The sequence below is a fragment of the Tauraco erythrolophus genome, chromosome 13, assembly GCF_009769465.1.
Source record: "Tauraco erythrolophus isolate bTauEry1 chromosome 13, bTauEry1.pri, whole genome shotgun sequence".
NCBI classification, from domain to species: Eukaryota; Metazoa; Chordata; class Aves; order Musophagiformes; family Musophagidae; genus Tauraco; species Tauraco erythrolophus.
The window spans coordinates 1,970,154-1,988,466 of NC_141477.1; the positions used below are offsets into that span (position 1 = coordinate 1,970,154).

Sequence of the window (18,313 nt, forward strand, 5' to 3'; positions counted from 1 at the left end):
TTTTCCCCAGCTCACACAAAAATATTTACATTCTAACAGTTCCATCTCCCCTTTCCCCATTGCCATATCTTGTTTAGGGCTCCAGTCCAATGCATTTGTTTTGCCTAAGGGGATTCCTATTCCTGCATGCAATAAAAAGCAAGATTAGCACCTGAGGAACACAGGCAATGCTGTGTGAAAGTCTTGCCAAGGATACTAAGTAAATTAGAAAAAAAAATAGGTATCGTAATGCTCTCAGTAGAAATATTGCATACCACTTGCATTAACAGTAAATTAAAAAAAGATCTCACTACATGCATATGCAGTTATCAAGCTGATAGTATTGTTTCCAGGGATAAATTATCAAAAAATAAAAGCAACTAGTTATCAGTTTTCTGCTACAAATACTCAAAGAAATAGTTGCAGCAGTAACCATAAAAATTCTCAGAAGCTTTAAGTTCGGAAAGTTCAGATGAAAACGAAATTCAGGAGTGATCTGCATGAGCAGAACAAAGCAAATTTATGACCACAGGTCCCCGAACTGACATATACCACTTGTTTTTATTTCACAATGCAGTGCTCTGCTCTCCAGATCCACACCTTATCTCATGCACTGTATTCAGGTCAGGCCAGGGATCAAAATTTATTACTTACTCGAGACTTTTTATTAGGAGTGTAAGCTTTAGAGTTGCAGAATATTAAACGAATATCTTTGTAGAATTCCAAGGGACTAGTGTAGTTTCCTGCTTCCAAGGTTTCTTTCACAGTGCTGAAGTCCATGGGAGTGTCTACAATATCTCGATAATCCTGTAAGGACATATCAGAAAATAATAAAGGCTGTCAAATCCTACAGCAATAAACACACCTAAGTGTTCATCCACAACAGTGGCTCTCAAGTAATTATTTCTTCTGTGAGAGTTACTGCAGACAGTTCTCTGAAAACATCAGTGCACAGAACACAGTGCTTCCCAGCTCGGAAAGGGGAGAGGTCAGAAACATGACCAGTATGGATGTTCTGCCAAAGGATGAACCACAGGCTTCTCAAATTTTGAATACAGAAGTTGTACTTACAGGATAGGAGAAGAGATCAACTGGCTGTCTAAAAGGCTCTGAGTCCTCTCTTTCATAGATCAGGTTTAACAACTGCTTGCACTGCTCTTTCCAAGCATCAGGACTTGCCTTCATGGGCTGCCTTTTCACTCGTCGTCTTACCTGCAGGGAAGGAGATGTATTTCATCATTTTTCAGAATATTCACATTTTTCAAGTTCCTATCAATTTACTAGTGTTATGATTCAAAGCAGATTTCCACAACTGAAACCAGAACTGCAGTAAGATTAAAGCATAGCTGATGGCACAATAATATTCAGTATGCAAATTGCAGAAATATGCCTTTTCTGGTGATACGTAAACACTGAAACCCATGAGAAGTATGCAATATTTCAGATCCAGGCTTGCTGGTTTTGTCAACTTTCTTCCAATTTTGATTGAAAATTGGATCTTTCTAATCAAATTTAAAAAAATAATAATTCTTCACCATTTAAGTAAGTTTTCCTGCACAATAACTTCCTTGGTCTGCCAACACTTACGTACACATGCAACTGAATTCACACGGTCCTACAGACTATAGGCTCTGACAAATTTTAATCATTCCAGACTTAAACGAGTGTTTCAGTACCTGGTCTATCTCCTTTCACACACTAGACCAAGCAGAACTGTTTACTCACTCGTCTTTTCCCAGAGGAAGTTCCTGGAGCGTCTGAATCTACGTCTACTTCTGCCACCTAAAGGCAAAGGTAACGATTACACACGTGCATCCTTGTGAGCACCCTCAGCAATGGAAAAAAGGTTTAAAACCCACCAGCCAACAACAAGAAACAATTTTAAACCACTCAAATGTAATGAATGGTTCAAGCAAAACAGAAACTGGCTTCAAAGTAGAACTTACATAACTTTTTTTTTTTTTTTTAAATAGGTGGATAAGCTGTTTCACCTCTTTTCCAAGTTTGCTTCCATGGAAATTACACAGAAACATGTAAGAAATATGGATGACTTATTTTCAGCTCTCAGGACTCAGCTAAGTCTTGCACACCTGTACTCCCTTGACTAAATATCGATGCCTGAGCAGCTGTGCTGAGTTTATTCAAGTTTCATGTAGTGCCTTACTTGCCTTAAGTGTATGTAATATTCTTTTCAGAATCTGGATTTAGAAACCAGAACAAATCTCCTTTGTACACAGCTTTTTACCACTAATTAAAAAATTTTGAGACGAGGAGTGGTTGCTTGAAAGTTCCTACAAAGAATCTGTAAGTAACTTCTTTCTTGTTTTAAAACATACTATAAAGCAAGACAGGCTCTTCGAAAGGCTGCAGAGAAAGGAGGGCACTATAGCAGCAATTTTGGACACTTCGGATCCCTGCTTGATGTGGAACAGGTGAGATTCACAACTGGCACAAGAAGGTTGAGTGGGAAAGGAGGGTCTGCTATTTAAGTCATGGAAATCCCTCATTTTCTTCAAAATACTTTTAATAGTTTGTGAAAACAGGTGCTGATGTTACATCATCAGTTTTAAAAAGTAATTAAATTATTACATTGCAGTATAGATTTTAAGTTTGAATACAAATCTAAGACAATAACACCAGCCATAAGCATATAGGTGTTCAAGCAGCATCAGGTTTAACTTAAATATTTCAAAACTGCAACAATGGAGTGTGTCTTGGAGAAGGGAGGGAGGAAGAGACCTCCTAACTAAATCTTATGCTAGCTCATGTATTGGAAAGCAACACTGAAAAAGTAAAACAAACCCAAGTGATTTAGGTTATAACCTAAGAGGTCACCTCTTTGCAACAGAAACTACAGCACATTTCAAGATGTTTACAAACTGCATTTAAAGGGAGAAGGTGCAAGGACAGAGAAGAAGTTGAAGGAAGGGATATCTGACTTGGTTTCTACCTGTTGTTTCTCTCCACGGTACAACTGACGGGAAATGACACAGAATTACGTAAGAAAACCAGCTCTGCTGCCTCCCTGACAACAGGAGAGCTGCTGTCCTTCTGGTTCGGCGCACTGGTTAGTAGCCCCAGTTCACACTCCCCCTACTTACTAACACTTCCTTACACACCAAAACATCACGTGCTGAGAGAAGATTAAAGACAGGCAGTTCCAAGAATTGTTTTTACTTAAGGGAGCTCTTCGCCCCAGGTGAGCAACTCAAATGACCTAAACAGGCTCATCTCAAAAACTCAGCGCAACTACCCACAAAACAGAAACTCAACAAAAGTTTTCCACGTGCTGAATTTAAATAGGCAAGAAGTTCTGATGATCAGGCTTAATGGTCTTACCTCCTCTTCTTCATCAGTACTGCTTAGGTCTTCTGCTTTCACCTTGTTATATATTTCTAATATATCCGTACAACTCTGATCCCTGCAGGGCGATAACAAAAGCCAAAAAAATGTAATCAGCTATCTCAGAAACTCAAGATGTCAGGTCTCTAAAGTAAAAACACGCCTACCCGATGAAGCGAAGTAAGACATCTGTTACAATTTTGGCTGCTTTGACTATAGGACTGTCTGGCTCATTGAAAGTCCTGGCATTATGTTCAATGTATCGTACCTCCCACATCAGTGCAGAGATTCTCCTAAAAAAAAAAAAAAAAAAAAAAACAGGAAAGGGATGGAGAGGAAGGTGTATATTATTTGTCTTTTGAGGTCAGCAGGATTCCTCAATAAATACAGGAATTGGGTAGTTCAGCTCCAGGAGACACAGGTTGCCAGAGACCAAGGTAAGGAAGTGGTTTCTGTTCACATACTGCTGACTGCCCCAGCGTGCCAGGCTGCGACAGCTTTGTGGCAGAAAGATGTTCCTCTCCAAATCAGCAATGAATGGAATGAGAAGAGGAAAGAAAACCTACTGAAGGAGACTGCTGACTGTTTCCACTTAGAGAAAGCCTTAGAGATAAAGTGGTCCTCAGAGGGGGGGAAAAAAAGAGCAAGACATTCTTTATCCCCAAGTTAACTGGAAATATGGAGATTTCCAGTTTACAGCACTATTTAGTGTACTTCTGGCAACAGTAATAATACAAGCAAAGCATCTGGTGCCAAGGTAGTAGAGACACAGATGAAGCAAATATGCTCTACCTACAATGTATCCAGAGAGTAAGGCTCAGTGTGTTAAAAAAAAGACACTCCAGATCCAGATATACCAGCTTTTGCCTTAATGAGGTGGCCAAAAGAAACTATTATCCAGCAAGATTCACTTTGCTGATGGCCAAATACAATCTGATCTTATGCTGTTGGCTCATCAAAGAAATATACCATCAAAGTGGCCTTACATAGCACGCAGCTAAATATATTGGCCTCGGTGGGGCTATAGTAAACGTAGATTACAAACAAATAAAAATCCAACTGACCTATAAAACCTGTTTTCAAGTCTCCTCCTGATGGTGGTGAGGTCAGTTGGATAAGCAACAACAGTGCAATACATGGGATAGGCACTAAGGTCCACCGGAACAGCAAAGGGGTTAGAAATGTCTGAAAGACAAAAGATCAAAATAATCCAGATGCCCCAGCAGATATCAGAAGAGAAATTATAACGAGACTCCTTAAAATGGTTTCTGGGTTTTCTTTCTAAGAATTCATCCAAAGCAACATAAATCTACAGCTGGATATGTCATTACCCAAAGGGCAGGATCCTCCCTCTTGTACTATCTGTTAACTACTCTTGAAAAAGCATTTTTTGCTGAACTACTGCATCTGAGATTTGCGTGCCAGCAGCCAACTGTATCGCTGAAAAGCAACACAGCATATGCACTTACGAGAGGAATACTACAACAAGCAACATCAACTAAGAATAGAGACATGTCCTGTGAATAAACATATGATAGCATTTAAATCATAGCATGTTATTAAACAGCTACAAACCAGTTATGAGGTATTTGTTATTGAGGATGTTTGGTGAGGATCTGTTGGTTGTTTACTGAGGGGTTTAATTTAATGTTTTATTCATTCATATTTTGATATGACCCACTGAGAATCCCCATTAACTTGAAAGGAAGCGGGTCAAACCCCAGAAAAAAAGAGAGCATAACTGAAAAGAACACCATATGAAATGTAAAAGGCTCTTTTCAATGATTTAGTTGAGCACATTTCAAATACTCCACACCAACTCCCAACACTCCGTCCTATCTACTCTTCAGTCATGTGTCACCACATTGATATTCTTAATCCTTCCACCTTTTCTCTTCAAACATACCAAGGGAAAGCAGTTGCTCAATTCCCCGGATTACTCGTTCGCATTCTTCATCTCTGGAATGGGCCCCCCATTCTCCTTCCTGGGGTTTGTAGAGAAGAGCTGTCAGCTCATCTGGAGTCACAGGAACTCCAGCACCAACCTCCTCCGGATAAGCAGCTAAATGTGAAGAATTCAACAACAGTAAGCACCAGCAGTGGCAAAAAAAGCTCTTTACTTTGTATACGGACACAAATTCAATACACACTTACTTCCTTCTGGAATTGGTTCCATGTCCCATGGGCTCATCCTCTCTCTTTCATTATTGTCCCAGCTATTTAAATAAAAAAAATAACACCACACATTCAAATGCATAAGTTAAGGTGTAGCATTATGTCCAGCTCTTTCTCCACCAGACTTAAAATGAAAAGGTCATTCCTGCTAGAAACAAGACATGTCACTAGCTACATTCCAGCTCCTTATTTTTCTCTTGTATCTCCTACAGATTCACTGCACTGCTGTTACCACTAAAAGCGCTGCTTTATGAATAAGTTCATATCTAAATAAACAAATACAACGCAGCTGATTATGTATTTAAATGGAAAAAAAAGATCCCAGTTCTTGAGGTACATATTTAAGCTGCATATAAATGTCGAGGAGACCCAGAGCATGTAGACATGTGAGTGATACACTAGAGTGATGTGAACACTTACTGAACAGAGTAGCACTGGAAGGAACTATCGGGATATTCCGCCTGGAAAGGCTGCTGACTCTCCACAGTTCCAAACCACCAAGCGTCATCTATTATACTGCGAAATCTATCCCCTGTAAGGGAAACAATTCCATTCAGCAAAAGAATAACATGAATAATTGTTAAATACTTCTTTTTAGAGCATCAACTTCATCTTTCATAAATGCCCTACTTTGCTTCTTACATTTTGCACTACAGGAATCAAGCCCTTCCCCTAAAGGCAGGGCTTTCACCTCTCTGGTTAATTAGTCACAGCTGTCTTCACACCTCAAATCACAATATAACAGGACATTCTTCTGCTATCACAGGCCTCCTAACAGTTCCTCTCATTTCTCTTTTTTTTTTTTTTCCTGCTACAGGAATTGCAGCAAACATCAAATAAAGTTTCCAATGACCGTTGTAATATCATGTGTGGTATAGTCCTTTACATCACGTAATAGAGATGCTGTATCCTATCAAACAGCTGCAGAAATATTGCAAAACATATGGAAGTGGAAAAAAAGTAGTCACCTATTTGCCAGTTCCTTTCTTTGGCTTCGTTATAAAACTGATGCAGCACAAGGAAGTCAATAACATCTGGCATATCATGGTACCTTCATGGAACAGACAAAAGAAATTGTTTCTTTTACCCATAAGCATAGTTCCACACATACAACATGGACAGAACACAAAATTTCATGCATTATGTTTTCAAGTTTGGCGTAGTAACTAATTAATGTCATCGTCACGCCTCGCAAGAGAAAAAAGGAAGGGGGGGTGGTGGGGGGGGAAGCTTCTAAACTGCAAGAAAATCTCTTGAAGAATGTCATCAGCACTTCAGTTACTTACTTTATGGAAAATGATTCTCCTGTCATTTTGCCTGTGATTGGATCTAGGAATGCAAGCTTCAAGCAGCAGAGCGTAGGAGGACCAACTTCATATTTAATTCCTACAGTCTTCACAAATTCTTGTTCCTATTTTTTCAAAAAGCATGGAACAGTATTATTTTAACTTGCAAACAACAAAAACATCCATGTTAAAGTATCAAACACATTAATAAAAAGCAAATACGTTTCCACTTTACAACCCAGGTAATTTCATCCATAAAAGTTTTCTTTTCTTTTCTAAGTACTAAAAATCAAATCCCAGCCACCTTAAAAAGAAAAAATGAAAAAGATATAAAGCCCTCATTCCCTTGGTAGATTTGTGAACACGATACCCACAAATTATTTAACTTTTGTACTAAGGTTCTAAGGAACATACCCACTCTGGCTTTACCCACACTGGCAGCACCAAAGGTTACACCTGACCAAAGCCAGGGCCTCTCACCCTTGCACAGCAACATACTGGGAAAATAAAAGGAAACTCTTCCTCTTAAAGCGGAAATTCAAGAATAGCTTTGTATGATCACATCCTGTCAAACACCAGCAGGTGGTTAAAATCTCAATCCTAAGTGAAATACTATTTCCTTTTCCTTACAGACTGATGATGCCTTTGAAGATCACAGCGGGAATCACTGAATACCTAGGACTAGTAACTGGGTATTTTTCCAGTAAAGCAATTATTTTCATTAACAGAACCACTGGCATACATATATAAATATGAATATTAGCACACGTGTGCTCTTCTCTTGATATGAAATCCAAATAAAGCAGAAAAAAATATGGCAACACTGTGCATTAAGTATTAAGAGACTCAGTGGTTCAAAGCCAAAGGGTAAGAAAAATCAACAGACTGTAAACCTGGTATCTACCCAAGCAACCCCTAATACTTTTATTTTGTAAAAATATCTTGTAAAATAGTGTCTTGCCTTCCAAGAATTTAAGAAGATACACAATTATACGCTTAGTTTAGCAGAGAATGTGCATACATTTAGGTCTTTACACCATGATGTCTTACTTCTCACCACAGCCTTTAAAACAATAAACAGAACTTAGATATTCAGGTCACTGTAGAGTGTTGACAAACTATGAACAGCTTTTGAGTGGTGAGTTCTGCATGAATTAGTGTTAAGGAAAAAAAAAAAAAGACAGAGTCATAAAATAATCTGTGTTGAAAGTGACCCCTGAGAATCATCGAGTCCAAAATCCTGCTCACGGCAGGGCTAAGGTCTACGTTAGATCGAGCCCTGTTGAGCTTTGACAAGTCTTCAAGGATGGCAATTCCCTGCTCTCTCTGGGCAACCTGTTCCAGTGCTGAGCTACTCTCATTCTGACTTTTTTTTTAAATTTAATATTCTACATCTTTTAATCTATCAAGCAAGAATACCACACTGGATAAACTTTCACACTCTCTAATATCCTTCTGGCATGCTAGTATCAGGAACTGAAGAGATGTAAAGGCTTTGTGTTAATGGAAACACTGATTTTAAGATTTACAATTTTAATTTTGCTATTAACATTTTAACATAATGCTTTCTTCATGTTTTTCATTCTGTTTTTTAATGTCAATTTAACGTTACAGAGACCTTGAAGCATTTGCTTAACTTACCCTGAGTTCCATTTTGTTCCATGGTTGCTTTTGCATGTTAATACTGTAAATTTTTGCTTTCCTTACTGCCCGCACATAAGCTTCATGGCCTTGCCTAAAGTATATGATCTTAAAAGAAAAATAAATAAAAAAATAAAATAATTATTTTACTGATAGTTCTCTTCCTGTTTATCCTAAAATTTCTATTAACATATCAGGCATCATCCCTTTCAGGACACACTCCACACTTCTTTCTTTCATTATAAGGCACTCTTCTCCTTAAAAATACTTTTATCAGCCCCACAGTGGCACCTGCCACGTGCTGTCAACCTTGAGATCACTAAGAAGCATGCAGGTTTGTCTGAAGATGCACAGTCAATTTTTCCTGCTATTCATAAGTTACATGTGCACAAAACCAGACATAGGACAGCTCTCTGTAAACTGTAAACAACTGATTACCTAAGGAATAAAAAAAAAATTATCAGAACTCAGCCTATCTTGAGCACGATTCACTGCAAATATTGCAAAATTTAACAGCCCTGACCGAAAGAAGCTCATCAGCCCAGGTGGGATTTTGGAATCATTACCTCATCTCCCATCTGCGGGACGAAGGGCGAGCGGCGGGGTATGGTATCCAAGATCCACTGCGGGGCGAGCCATTCTTCACTGGGTTCACCTTCCATCGAAAGCAGTCCACTTGGTTTCTTAAATACATCACATTAAATTTAGAGTACAAGCTGTAACTACTAGGGCAGAGCACATGAACAGAACTGATCATACAGCACTTACTAAACATAACTAGATATAAGGGCGAAGCAACTGCTGGAACGTCAGCTTTCCAAAAACCTCAACTAAATAAGAGGCAGTAAGACACGTTTGTTATCAATATAATGGAAGATTAAAATTTTCATGAATAAAGAGATTACATATTTCTTTCCTCAGAAATATGCTACATGTCTTCTTTAAAAACTACTAGGAAAAAGAAATCTGACAGCATAGATACAACACAGATGCGTTATAATTTTATACTCAAACTGCCTGGAGTAAATCTACCTGCAGTGAAGAGCATAAATCTAGGAGAAAACATTCCCCCTGTAATGGAGAACTACCTGCTTGAAAATGGAAGTACATCTATGTCACCATAGTACCAAAACGAAACAAAAATTACTCTGGTATTACAATTATTATGATGTCTATAAGATCCTTCTAACTGTTTATTTGTGAAAAATTTTCCTTTGAAAGCGATCACTCCAAAAAAATGTATATTCATAAAGTCAAAAATATTCAAAGTTTTAAAATGCTGACCTTTTTTCTAGGCTGTTTAAGCTTCCTTCGTTTTGGCTCCAGTCCTTTTGTTCCCTTCATATTTTCATCTTCAGAACTACTACAGATTTTCCGAGCTGCCTGCCTGGTTTGTCTCTTTGGAGGCTGGAGATTAATTCCAGCATCTGCTGTCCAGTCAGAATATTCACTTGATGAATCACTGTAGATAATAAAAAGTTGTAAGAAAGAAAACAGCACTTCAGTTCTCACACAACGGAGTGAAAGGTCCAAACATTCAACCTACTCTGCTGGTTATGTGGAACAGATGTCAGGGTTAGCACAAAATTTTGTTCTCATGTGAATTCGAAGAAAATGTGCTATCTAATATGTGTGTTTCAGCAAATTATTTTAGCAATTGCAAACTCACAGTAAAACTACAGTTCTGGCTGATAACTATTTTCGTACTAATTATCTCACTGATTCATAGACTGATTTCATAAGAACTGACTGCACAAAATGCAGGAAAAATTTAGAAAACTAGAGCACACTTCTAAAAATACAGTTCTGACTTCTTTAATATCCAAATAACACACATTCAGTATTTATATCAGCTCATGGCCCTTCCAGCCACAGAAGCATAACATTAAAAATCAGAAAAGAGACTGTAGAAATCATACACGAATACATATTGACAACAGAAAAATCAGGAAACGCTGAAGTATGAAGAGGTATGTGTGCACTTCTGTCAATATTTCTATTGCATATGGTGACAGGCATTGATTTTTTCAAGCAGTTCTTAATTAAATACAACATTTTCTTACAAGTGGTCTTTCAAAATTGTTCTTGACTTTGAAAAAAAAAAAAAATCCAGAAAAAAAAAACAACAATATAAAATGCTTCATGAAGAATTGGGGCGGAGGGGAAAGTCGGTCTTTGAAATTAAGAATTTTTCACACCAGTTTTCTGTTAAATACTGTTGTAAAAACTTGCAGAATTACTTAGTCACTCAAATACTTAAAAGTATTTGTTTGTTCACAGACTCCACAAATTGTTAGTTACCATTTTAAATCCCCTAAGTGTACTAAACATTTTGCTTTAATCTGTCTCAAGGTGTAACAAATCCATACTGATTCATAGTCACAGTGCCACAATATCAACTTCAATTATGTAATCAACTCATGCTAACAATTAAGAGAGCAGAAAAGCTACCTGGAGCTGCTTTCACTTTGCCATGCTGCCACAGGATCATCCATAGATGCATCACTTGTGCCAACAGTCTCGTCTTCCTGTATTGAAAACAAAAGGTTTCATTTTGGGGCCAAGTTTAAAATGTATCATTTTTGTTTGCAAGCAACTTGTATGACTTGTCTCACCTGAGGAAAGCTTTGCATTTAAGTCAGTCTACAATTTCTTCCTGTATCTTAATCAATATTATACTATATGTTTATATAATTTCTATAGAAATAGATGTGAATTTTCATGGTGTTAAACCACAGAATGAGTTCTTGTTTAAGTGCATGATTAATAAATTTCAGTGCCAAGTGACCAGTTTATAGCTATTCTGTATTTCCAACGCATTTCCAAAGCAACAAGTTCGGTCCCTTTTTGCTTTGTGTGCTTCCTTAATAAGAACAAGTTATATTTAATCCAGTATATTTTAAGTTCTTCCCTTGCCAATATCAATGATTAATACCACTACTCAATCTCTTTCAACAGCAGTCTACAGCTGTAGATGAAATCAAAGTACTGAATGTGATCTAGAATATATGTGCAGTATGAAGCCCCAAAATAGCAAGTGGTTTAACACCATCCAGTTAAATGTACTTGAAAATGTTTCAGATTTCCCAAAATACACAACCTGCTTTAAGCTAGCTTTGAGTACTGAACTGGCATTGAGGGAAAGGATCATAGAATCATAGAATGGTTAGGGCTGGAAGGGACCTTCAAAGGTCATCTAGTCCAACCCCCCTGCAAGGAACAGGGATATCTCCAACTAGATCAGGTTGCTCAGGGCCTCGTCCAACCTGGCCTTGAACGTCTCCAGGGATGGAGCATCCACCACCTCTCTGGGCAACCTGTGCCAGTGTTCTACAACTCTCATGGTAAAAAATTTTTTCCTAATATCCAACCTGAATCTACCTCCCTCTATTTTAAAACCATTACCCCTCGTCCTATCACAACTGGCCCTCCTGAACAGCCTCTCCCCATCTTTCTTGTAGGCCCCCTTGAGGTACTGGAAGATCCTTCTCTCTCCAGGATCAACTCCCTACACTAACACCACAAACCCAAGTGACTCAATGAGTCGTTTCCTCCTAAGTGGAGGAACTCAGAGCCTTAACGGTGACGGTGCTCTCAGCCCATCTGTGTCAAACCACCCTACTTGTGAGCAGGGAAGCCACGGGAAGAATCACTTGAGGTATCAGACCTCCGAGGAGCTGTCGGACTCTGCCCGTGCACGTGCGTGCTGGCTTGCTCCTTGCTGACTGTGCTCTATGGTGGAGCGGGTTTGGTAGGCGTGCTGGCGTTTGCGTTGGTTCCTTCTCAAAGACCTTCCACTTCCCGGCTGGTAATCGTTCTTTTAGCACAGGACAGGAGGGACAAATAGAAAAAGATGAGAGTTTAATGAGTAATTACACAGTTAATTAATTAATTAACTTTTAATTTAAAAAATATTTAAAAATTAAGAGATGTCTCATTAAAGTGACTGCACATTGCATCCCGTTTGCAAATGACAACTAGGAAATCCTGTCAATTCTAATTCAAATTATCTTTTACACACTTCTGGCTGTTCATTTCAGTGCACGTGCAGGTGGGGTTTTCTTGGTTCCATATAATTTGTACTTTTTAAAGTAGCAGTCCTTAGAAAGGAAGTTAGGGAGAACTACCATTTTTTCCAAAAAACTGCCTACAGTCTCTGGATAAGACAAAAGCTAGCACTTAGAATTTTAAGTATGGCACTTCTAATATTTCTCCTAGTTTCCACAAGTCAAACTGAACACCCATTGTGACCCTGCTCCTTTCCTTTCCCAGCATCTTCCCACTACTGACGCCTCAAGGAAAGAGATTCACCACTGCTATTTACATATTAGAGTATAAAGACAGACAAATTACAGTTCCAGAAGGAAGACAGAGAGCCAGGAAAACAATTAGTACTATTGATCTTCTAAATCATTTAATAAAATTGGGTTTGGGATTTTGTTTGTTTTTTTTTTTTTTGCACAGTGCTCAGAACTGCTTCACACTCAGGTTCTCTCTTTTAGCAAATTAACTCACCCGTTGCAAGGTGTGGGATGGCTTTCTCTTCTTTTCAACAGTATATAAATTAATTTCAATTTCACCTTTGGCAGCTCGACATTCTTCCTGGACCCTAATTATACAGAGGAAACATCCATTTCATTCAATAAATCATCATACAACTTGACACTCTCATTAAAACACACATTAAAATACTTCTGGTTCCCTTGCTACAAGAAATCTGTGCACAAGTCCTTCTAGCAGCACCCACACATACTTCACTCCTGGAACCACAAGTTAAGGAAGCAAACTTGTTAACTGAGCATTATTTTCAAGAAAACTGAAATGTAGTAAAATTACTTTTGTGGTTTGTTTGTGTGTGTTGCTTTTTGTTGGTTTTGTTGTTTTTTTTTTAAATAAAGCTTCGGGAAAAACGTGGTATGTGAATAACTGAAGAAAGATTAAATCGTGAAGAGAAGGAATTATTACTCTCAACTCTCCAGCAGAGGCTACCACTCTAATACCTGGATTTCAAAACAAAGAAGCCAACCAACCTACCCCCAAATGCCAACACCCTTCTGAAAAATCATTTTTTGAACCTCATAACAGGTATGTAGAAGAATTACTAAACATTACACAATTTAATCTCTTTTTTCCTGTCTCACTTAGCATCTTACTTGCTGATGCCTGGAGGAAGCTCGTTCACCACCACCCTCCTGCTCCACGCCATGAGATCTCTCTCTGTTGCCATCTGACTGCGGGGAGCGTTGTGATGCATTTGCCGGACCCCTTCAATCTGACCGCTCCTCCGGAGACCGACGTTTGGTGGAGATGTAACATCCAAACCTGCACTTCGAAGAGCTAAGGAGGAAAAAGGTTTTTCTTCACTTCTATAACCCATCGATAAAATCCAGAATTTAAAGCTTGAGGACTGCACGGAGATTCTTTTTTGGCAATAAGCAACACTTATTCTATGTTAAGTGGCTTTGTCTTTTGCCTCAGATGAACATTTTCTGTACTGGCCTTAGACTATTGGAGATGCATATGCTACAGCAACATCACCGTGGCTTGCTGATTCTTAGAGATATCTGAGGCAAGAATATAATCTACAAGTAAAGTTTTAAAGGCACTTAAGTGACCTTCAAATCAAAGTCTTTTCAAATGTTTCAAGGCTCTGAAATCATGAATCTTGAACTGTACGGTTCACGAAGCGATGAGGATGGCATCCGAAGTAACAGAGTGCTGCAAGGTTTAAGGTTTCTGTTGTACCTGCATTTGTTCTGTACTGATAATGCTTATCTACTGTGCCACAGGCACTGCTCCTGCTCCGGGCTTTTCATCAGGTGGCACAATGCAGTGCTACGTACTCAGCAGAACAGACACTTTAAGTAGCAAAGTGAGACAAAAGGGCTGATAGTATGAGAATCGCTGCCACCATTGCTTTAATTTATCTCACCATTTGGGAAAGCACCAACACAGTTCCCACATGCTTAAATATGGTTAACCACACGAATAAATTGCATTCATGGTTGTGCAAACCTATATAAAAGTATTTGGCTGTTTAAATAGCAGGTACTTTATACATACTCTAATTAACTCACACAAACGAGCAGTTCATGTAGCAAAGTCACTGATCAATACCAGTTCTGTAAGGCAAACACTTTAATTTCTACCCCACTCATATCTGGACATTCCCTTTCACACAACCACAGGGACATACAAATAAAATTGAGAACTGGGACTGCACAACACATCAACCTACCATAAGAAGCAGAAAAGAGTTTTCTATGAGTTGAAGCTGGCTTTTGGGCCACCTTCTTGACAATACCAATTTAGATCAAAGCAAAAGTGTATTTTCAGCATTTTTCACTACTATTCTTCCTGTTCCTTCTCGAATTTAAAGACAAGCAACTCCAAATCTAGCAATCCTCATGAGCTTTGCCAGGAAATCTAATTCAAACATGTGTAATCAGTCATTTAACCTAGAACGAATTTATTAGCGGATGTAAATTTTTCAGAAATTCAGGATGACTTGCAGCACAAGCCCAGAGCATCTGCTCTGTTGTCCCAACTGCACTCAGTCAGCTGCCTCACAGTCAGCTGTTTACATCTGATTGAGTTTGATTTAAATTTTTAATCACTTTGTGTATTAAAAATAAAAATCACAGTAGCAGAACACTTACCAGAAGAATAATCTCAAGCTTTCTAAGGAAACGCTAAGACAGAGCAGACATGTTTATTTTATAAACACTGATGCTCAGCCTTAGCATTTATGCTGCAACAGGAAGCCATTAGTCTGTCACAACATTGGATTCCATTGACATTCTCTAATTACACCCTGTTATCTTGACATTACGCAGTTACAAAGTATCATCTCTGCAGTGACCAAGTGACATCAAGACAACACAGTGAACTCGACGTTTTATTTTTTAGGAAAGGTTTGTAACAGATATAGTTACAGTCTAATAGCTCTAGGTAATCATATACAGCCCAGTTAGACCATTACGTGCCCTCAGCTGCACCCCAGACTTTTAATTCCTCTGCTAGCATCAGCAGAATGTGCAACTGCTCCCAACAGGTCAACAATGTGTGTAAGAACAAGAGAGAAAAGCATCCTCAAAGACACAGACCTGGAACTCACATCAATGCACTTCGATTTGTACCTTACTGTGTTTTAGTAAAAGAAAATGACAGAGGTAACAAAGGGACACTTACCTCCATTAACAGAGTGGGATCGATTGAGTGGAGGGTTTGGAAGAGTTTCTCCTTCATTAATTAGTCTCAGGTCTTGCTCCCTCTGTAGCTCTCTGATCATTCCATCGAGGATACTCTCATCCTGGTCGTTAGTTTGCTGTCCGATGACTTGTTCAACTACTTCGCCATCACCTTGACAAGAACAAGGCCATGACTGCTTGTAAAATTTCTGGTTTACTAAACACCGTAGAAACAGTAAAATTTAAAATTGTGCGCAATTATTTGTCTGCTCTGCAAAACATCTGATCACCAGCTGTCCTTCTGCTCTGACGTAATAAACGGAGGTCGAGTTTAAAAGAGAAGTTACAACAAAAACCTGAAGTTACAGACCACACGTAAAATATAAACCCAAACCCTTAGAAACAGCAAAAAGAAATTATCCTCTAGTAGGTAATACTGGAAGATTCTCTTCATTCTATGATTCTATGATTCTAAGATCTCTTCTGGAGATCAACATTTTGCTGAAGTTTATAGATATAAGGGGAAAAAAAAGCTACTTTTTCAATGTCTTTCTTATCTTCCTGCTTCCTTACTCATACACATAGTTACACTGAGGTTTATGGACAATTCTTTCAGCATGCTGCCATATACCTGGTAGAATTCCACAAGTTTTGGAATACTGCAGTCTCCTCATCTTCCCTCCAGTCAAGTTGATTCCATACACTTCCTTTATGCCATAAAGCCACCCCATCTCCTCTTCTACCTCTATACTCAATGTCAACCACTAGTTTCAAAAGACAACTGAAACAAACAAATCCTTACAGTACCATTCTGCTGAGCTGCTGCTCAATACTGCACAGCACATGTATTATGCACGAGCTTTAGACAGCATACCATTAGCTACATATCCCAGCTGAGGAATAAGTTGTTCATCCTTGCAATTTTCCCTCCCTGGTACCAGCCGCTGGAATCTTGTGGGATGAGGATTTCCATCGACATCCACCAGGAAGGGAGGAGGCATAAGATGCGGAGCCTGTTGAGTCTGTTCATCCAACACATAGTTATTTGCATCACGGATCAGCGGTCGGTAATCCGTATGGAAGAACATCTGATCTGGAATCTGCAAGAAAAGCAATTTAGTAACTAAATCAATGGCCATTTGCAGCTGTCTTGCTGCTTTGGAATGGCTCCCATAGCCATAAACCACAATTCCTACACTTAGGATCAGGAGAAGAAATGTTATGACAGAGAACAGATTCTTGCCACAAATGTGTTTTATTACTAAGGCCTGATGCAAAAATTCCACGGTAGAATATGCCAACAGAGGTGAACAGACAGAAGTTAATGCTTTGTTCTCCTGTCTAGAGATTCTCTTGTCTAAATCTTTTTGATTCAGGTAAACAGTAACTGCTTCACCATCTAATTATGATTTTGTCTGGGGCAGGGCGAGGGAATAAGCTGTAACACAAATACTTCCAAGACACAATCAGGCCAGACACAGAAGGGTTTAAGATTCATCCAACCCACCTTTTCATAATATTTATTGCATCCAAAACCAAATAGTAGCAGATGTCCGTGAGAGTCTGTGCAGGCGAAATGCTGTCCATCTGGTGAGAACTTGCAGTCGAAAACAGCTCCATGGCCTTGGCCCTCAATCTGTACATACAAGCACAGAGTATTCCTTTCACAATCGTGCATCCTCCGTAACGGCATTTTTACAAAAATTTCACCTGTGCTCCATCAAGTATTTAATCCTAATTCTGCGTAAATTCTCACCTTCCTCAAGACTGATTTACACTTATTATTTTTTCCACTTAATTACTAAAGCGTCACTAAACATTAAAGCCAAAACCTTGCATTTTCTCTTTGTTCTGAAACTTCAGAGCAACTTCTAATGTATGTTCTGCAACAACCACCTGGAAGTCTACGTTTTATGGTAATGGCAGACGTAGGGCAAGCCCACACCAAAGATCTCAGACACGTATTGGCTCTGTACAAGCAGGTTTCACAGCCCCAAGTGCCAGGAGGCTAGTTCTGGTCCTGAAGCAGTACAGCTGCATTTGCTCAGCACTGGAACCAGCCCAACAAACCTGGCACAGGGTCCATTAAGATCAGCGTGGAACAGAGCCAACCATACCATTTCCCAGACCACAGCGTTGTGCTACAACACCCAGGCTTACTGGTTTTCATTGCTCTACCCTGGGAGTCATGGTAATCTTTTCCATACCCAAACACATGAATAACATTCAGATGTAACAGACCCCATGAAAGACATGCTGCTGCCCCTTCCCTGATCATTCTTACCATGTTAAAGTAATTTCGAATTTTTGTTCCTTTGTCTATATCCCAAACGAAAATGTTTCCATCATGACCCGCTGAAAGTACAATCCTTTGGTCAAAGGGATGGGCCTCCAGAACAAAAACTTCATCGTCGTGACCCTGAAATGAAAACAGGGTGAAAAAGTAGTATTTCTCCACGACAGTATCTCCAAACGTGCTAGTATTCACGTGAGGACATCTCGGTTCAGGTAGTCATCCACAACAGCTCAATTTACTGGATTTTAGCCTAGAACTGTGTCTGTACTCAGCATTTCTGTCAGAGGCTTGGCATTATCACTGCCCACTTTGTAAGTGTCCCGGACCGTAGCTCCGCGGAGCTGAGATGGAGAGGGATGGGGAGGAAGGAGAAACCAGCAGCGAGGACAGCTGCAGCCCCCTGA

The 18,313-nt window shown here is 39.2% G+C and overlaps 1 protein-coding gene across 1 annotated transcript in view; it reads right to left on the minus strand.

Moving 5' to 3' along the window:
- The window catches only part of BRWD3 (bromodomain and WD repeat domain containing 3), a 57,954-nt gene that overhangs the window by 7,098 nt on the left and 32,543 nt on the right, over positions 1 to 18,313 (minus strand). The window contains exons 15-36 of the mRNA XM_086619867.1: positions 17,898 to 18,032; positions 17,121 to 17,249; positions 16,488 to 16,713; positions 15,615 to 15,785; positions 13,577 to 13,760; positions 12,939 to 13,032; positions 12,091 to 12,240; positions 10,875 to 10,951; positions 9,708 to 9,885; positions 8,990 to 9,106; positions 8,424 to 8,531; positions 6,783 to 6,907; positions 6,465 to 6,547; positions 5,917 to 6,028; positions 5,476 to 5,537; positions 5,228 to 5,383; positions 4,386 to 4,506; positions 3,489 to 3,614; positions 3,319 to 3,400; positions 1,705 to 1,761; positions 1,051 to 1,191; positions 634 to 786 (exon numbers count right to left, since the gene is read on the minus strand). Of these exons, the coding sequence (XP_086475993.1) occupies positions 634 to 786; positions 1,051 to 1,191; positions 1,705 to 1,761; positions 3,319 to 3,400; positions 3,489 to 3,614; positions 4,386 to 4,506; positions 5,228 to 5,383; positions 5,476 to 5,537; positions 5,917 to 6,028; positions 6,465 to 6,547; positions 6,783 to 6,907; positions 8,424 to 8,531; positions 8,990 to 9,106; positions 9,708 to 9,885; positions 10,875 to 10,951; positions 12,091 to 12,240; positions 12,939 to 13,032; positions 13,577 to 13,760; positions 15,615 to 15,785; positions 16,488 to 16,713; positions 17,121 to 17,249; positions 17,898 to 18,032 (2,787 nt within the window). The remainder of the gene's footprint in view (positions 1 to 633; positions 787 to 1,050; positions 1,192 to 1,704; positions 1,762 to 3,318; positions 3,401 to 3,488; positions 3,615 to 4,385; positions 4,507 to 5,227; positions 5,384 to 5,475; positions 5,538 to 5,916; positions 6,029 to 6,464; positions 6,548 to 6,782; positions 6,908 to 8,423; positions 8,532 to 8,989; positions 9,107 to 9,707; positions 9,886 to 10,874; positions 10,952 to 12,090; positions 12,241 to 12,938; positions 13,033 to 13,576; positions 13,761 to 15,614; positions 15,786 to 16,487; positions 16,714 to 17,120; positions 17,250 to 17,897; positions 18,033 to 18,313) is intronic.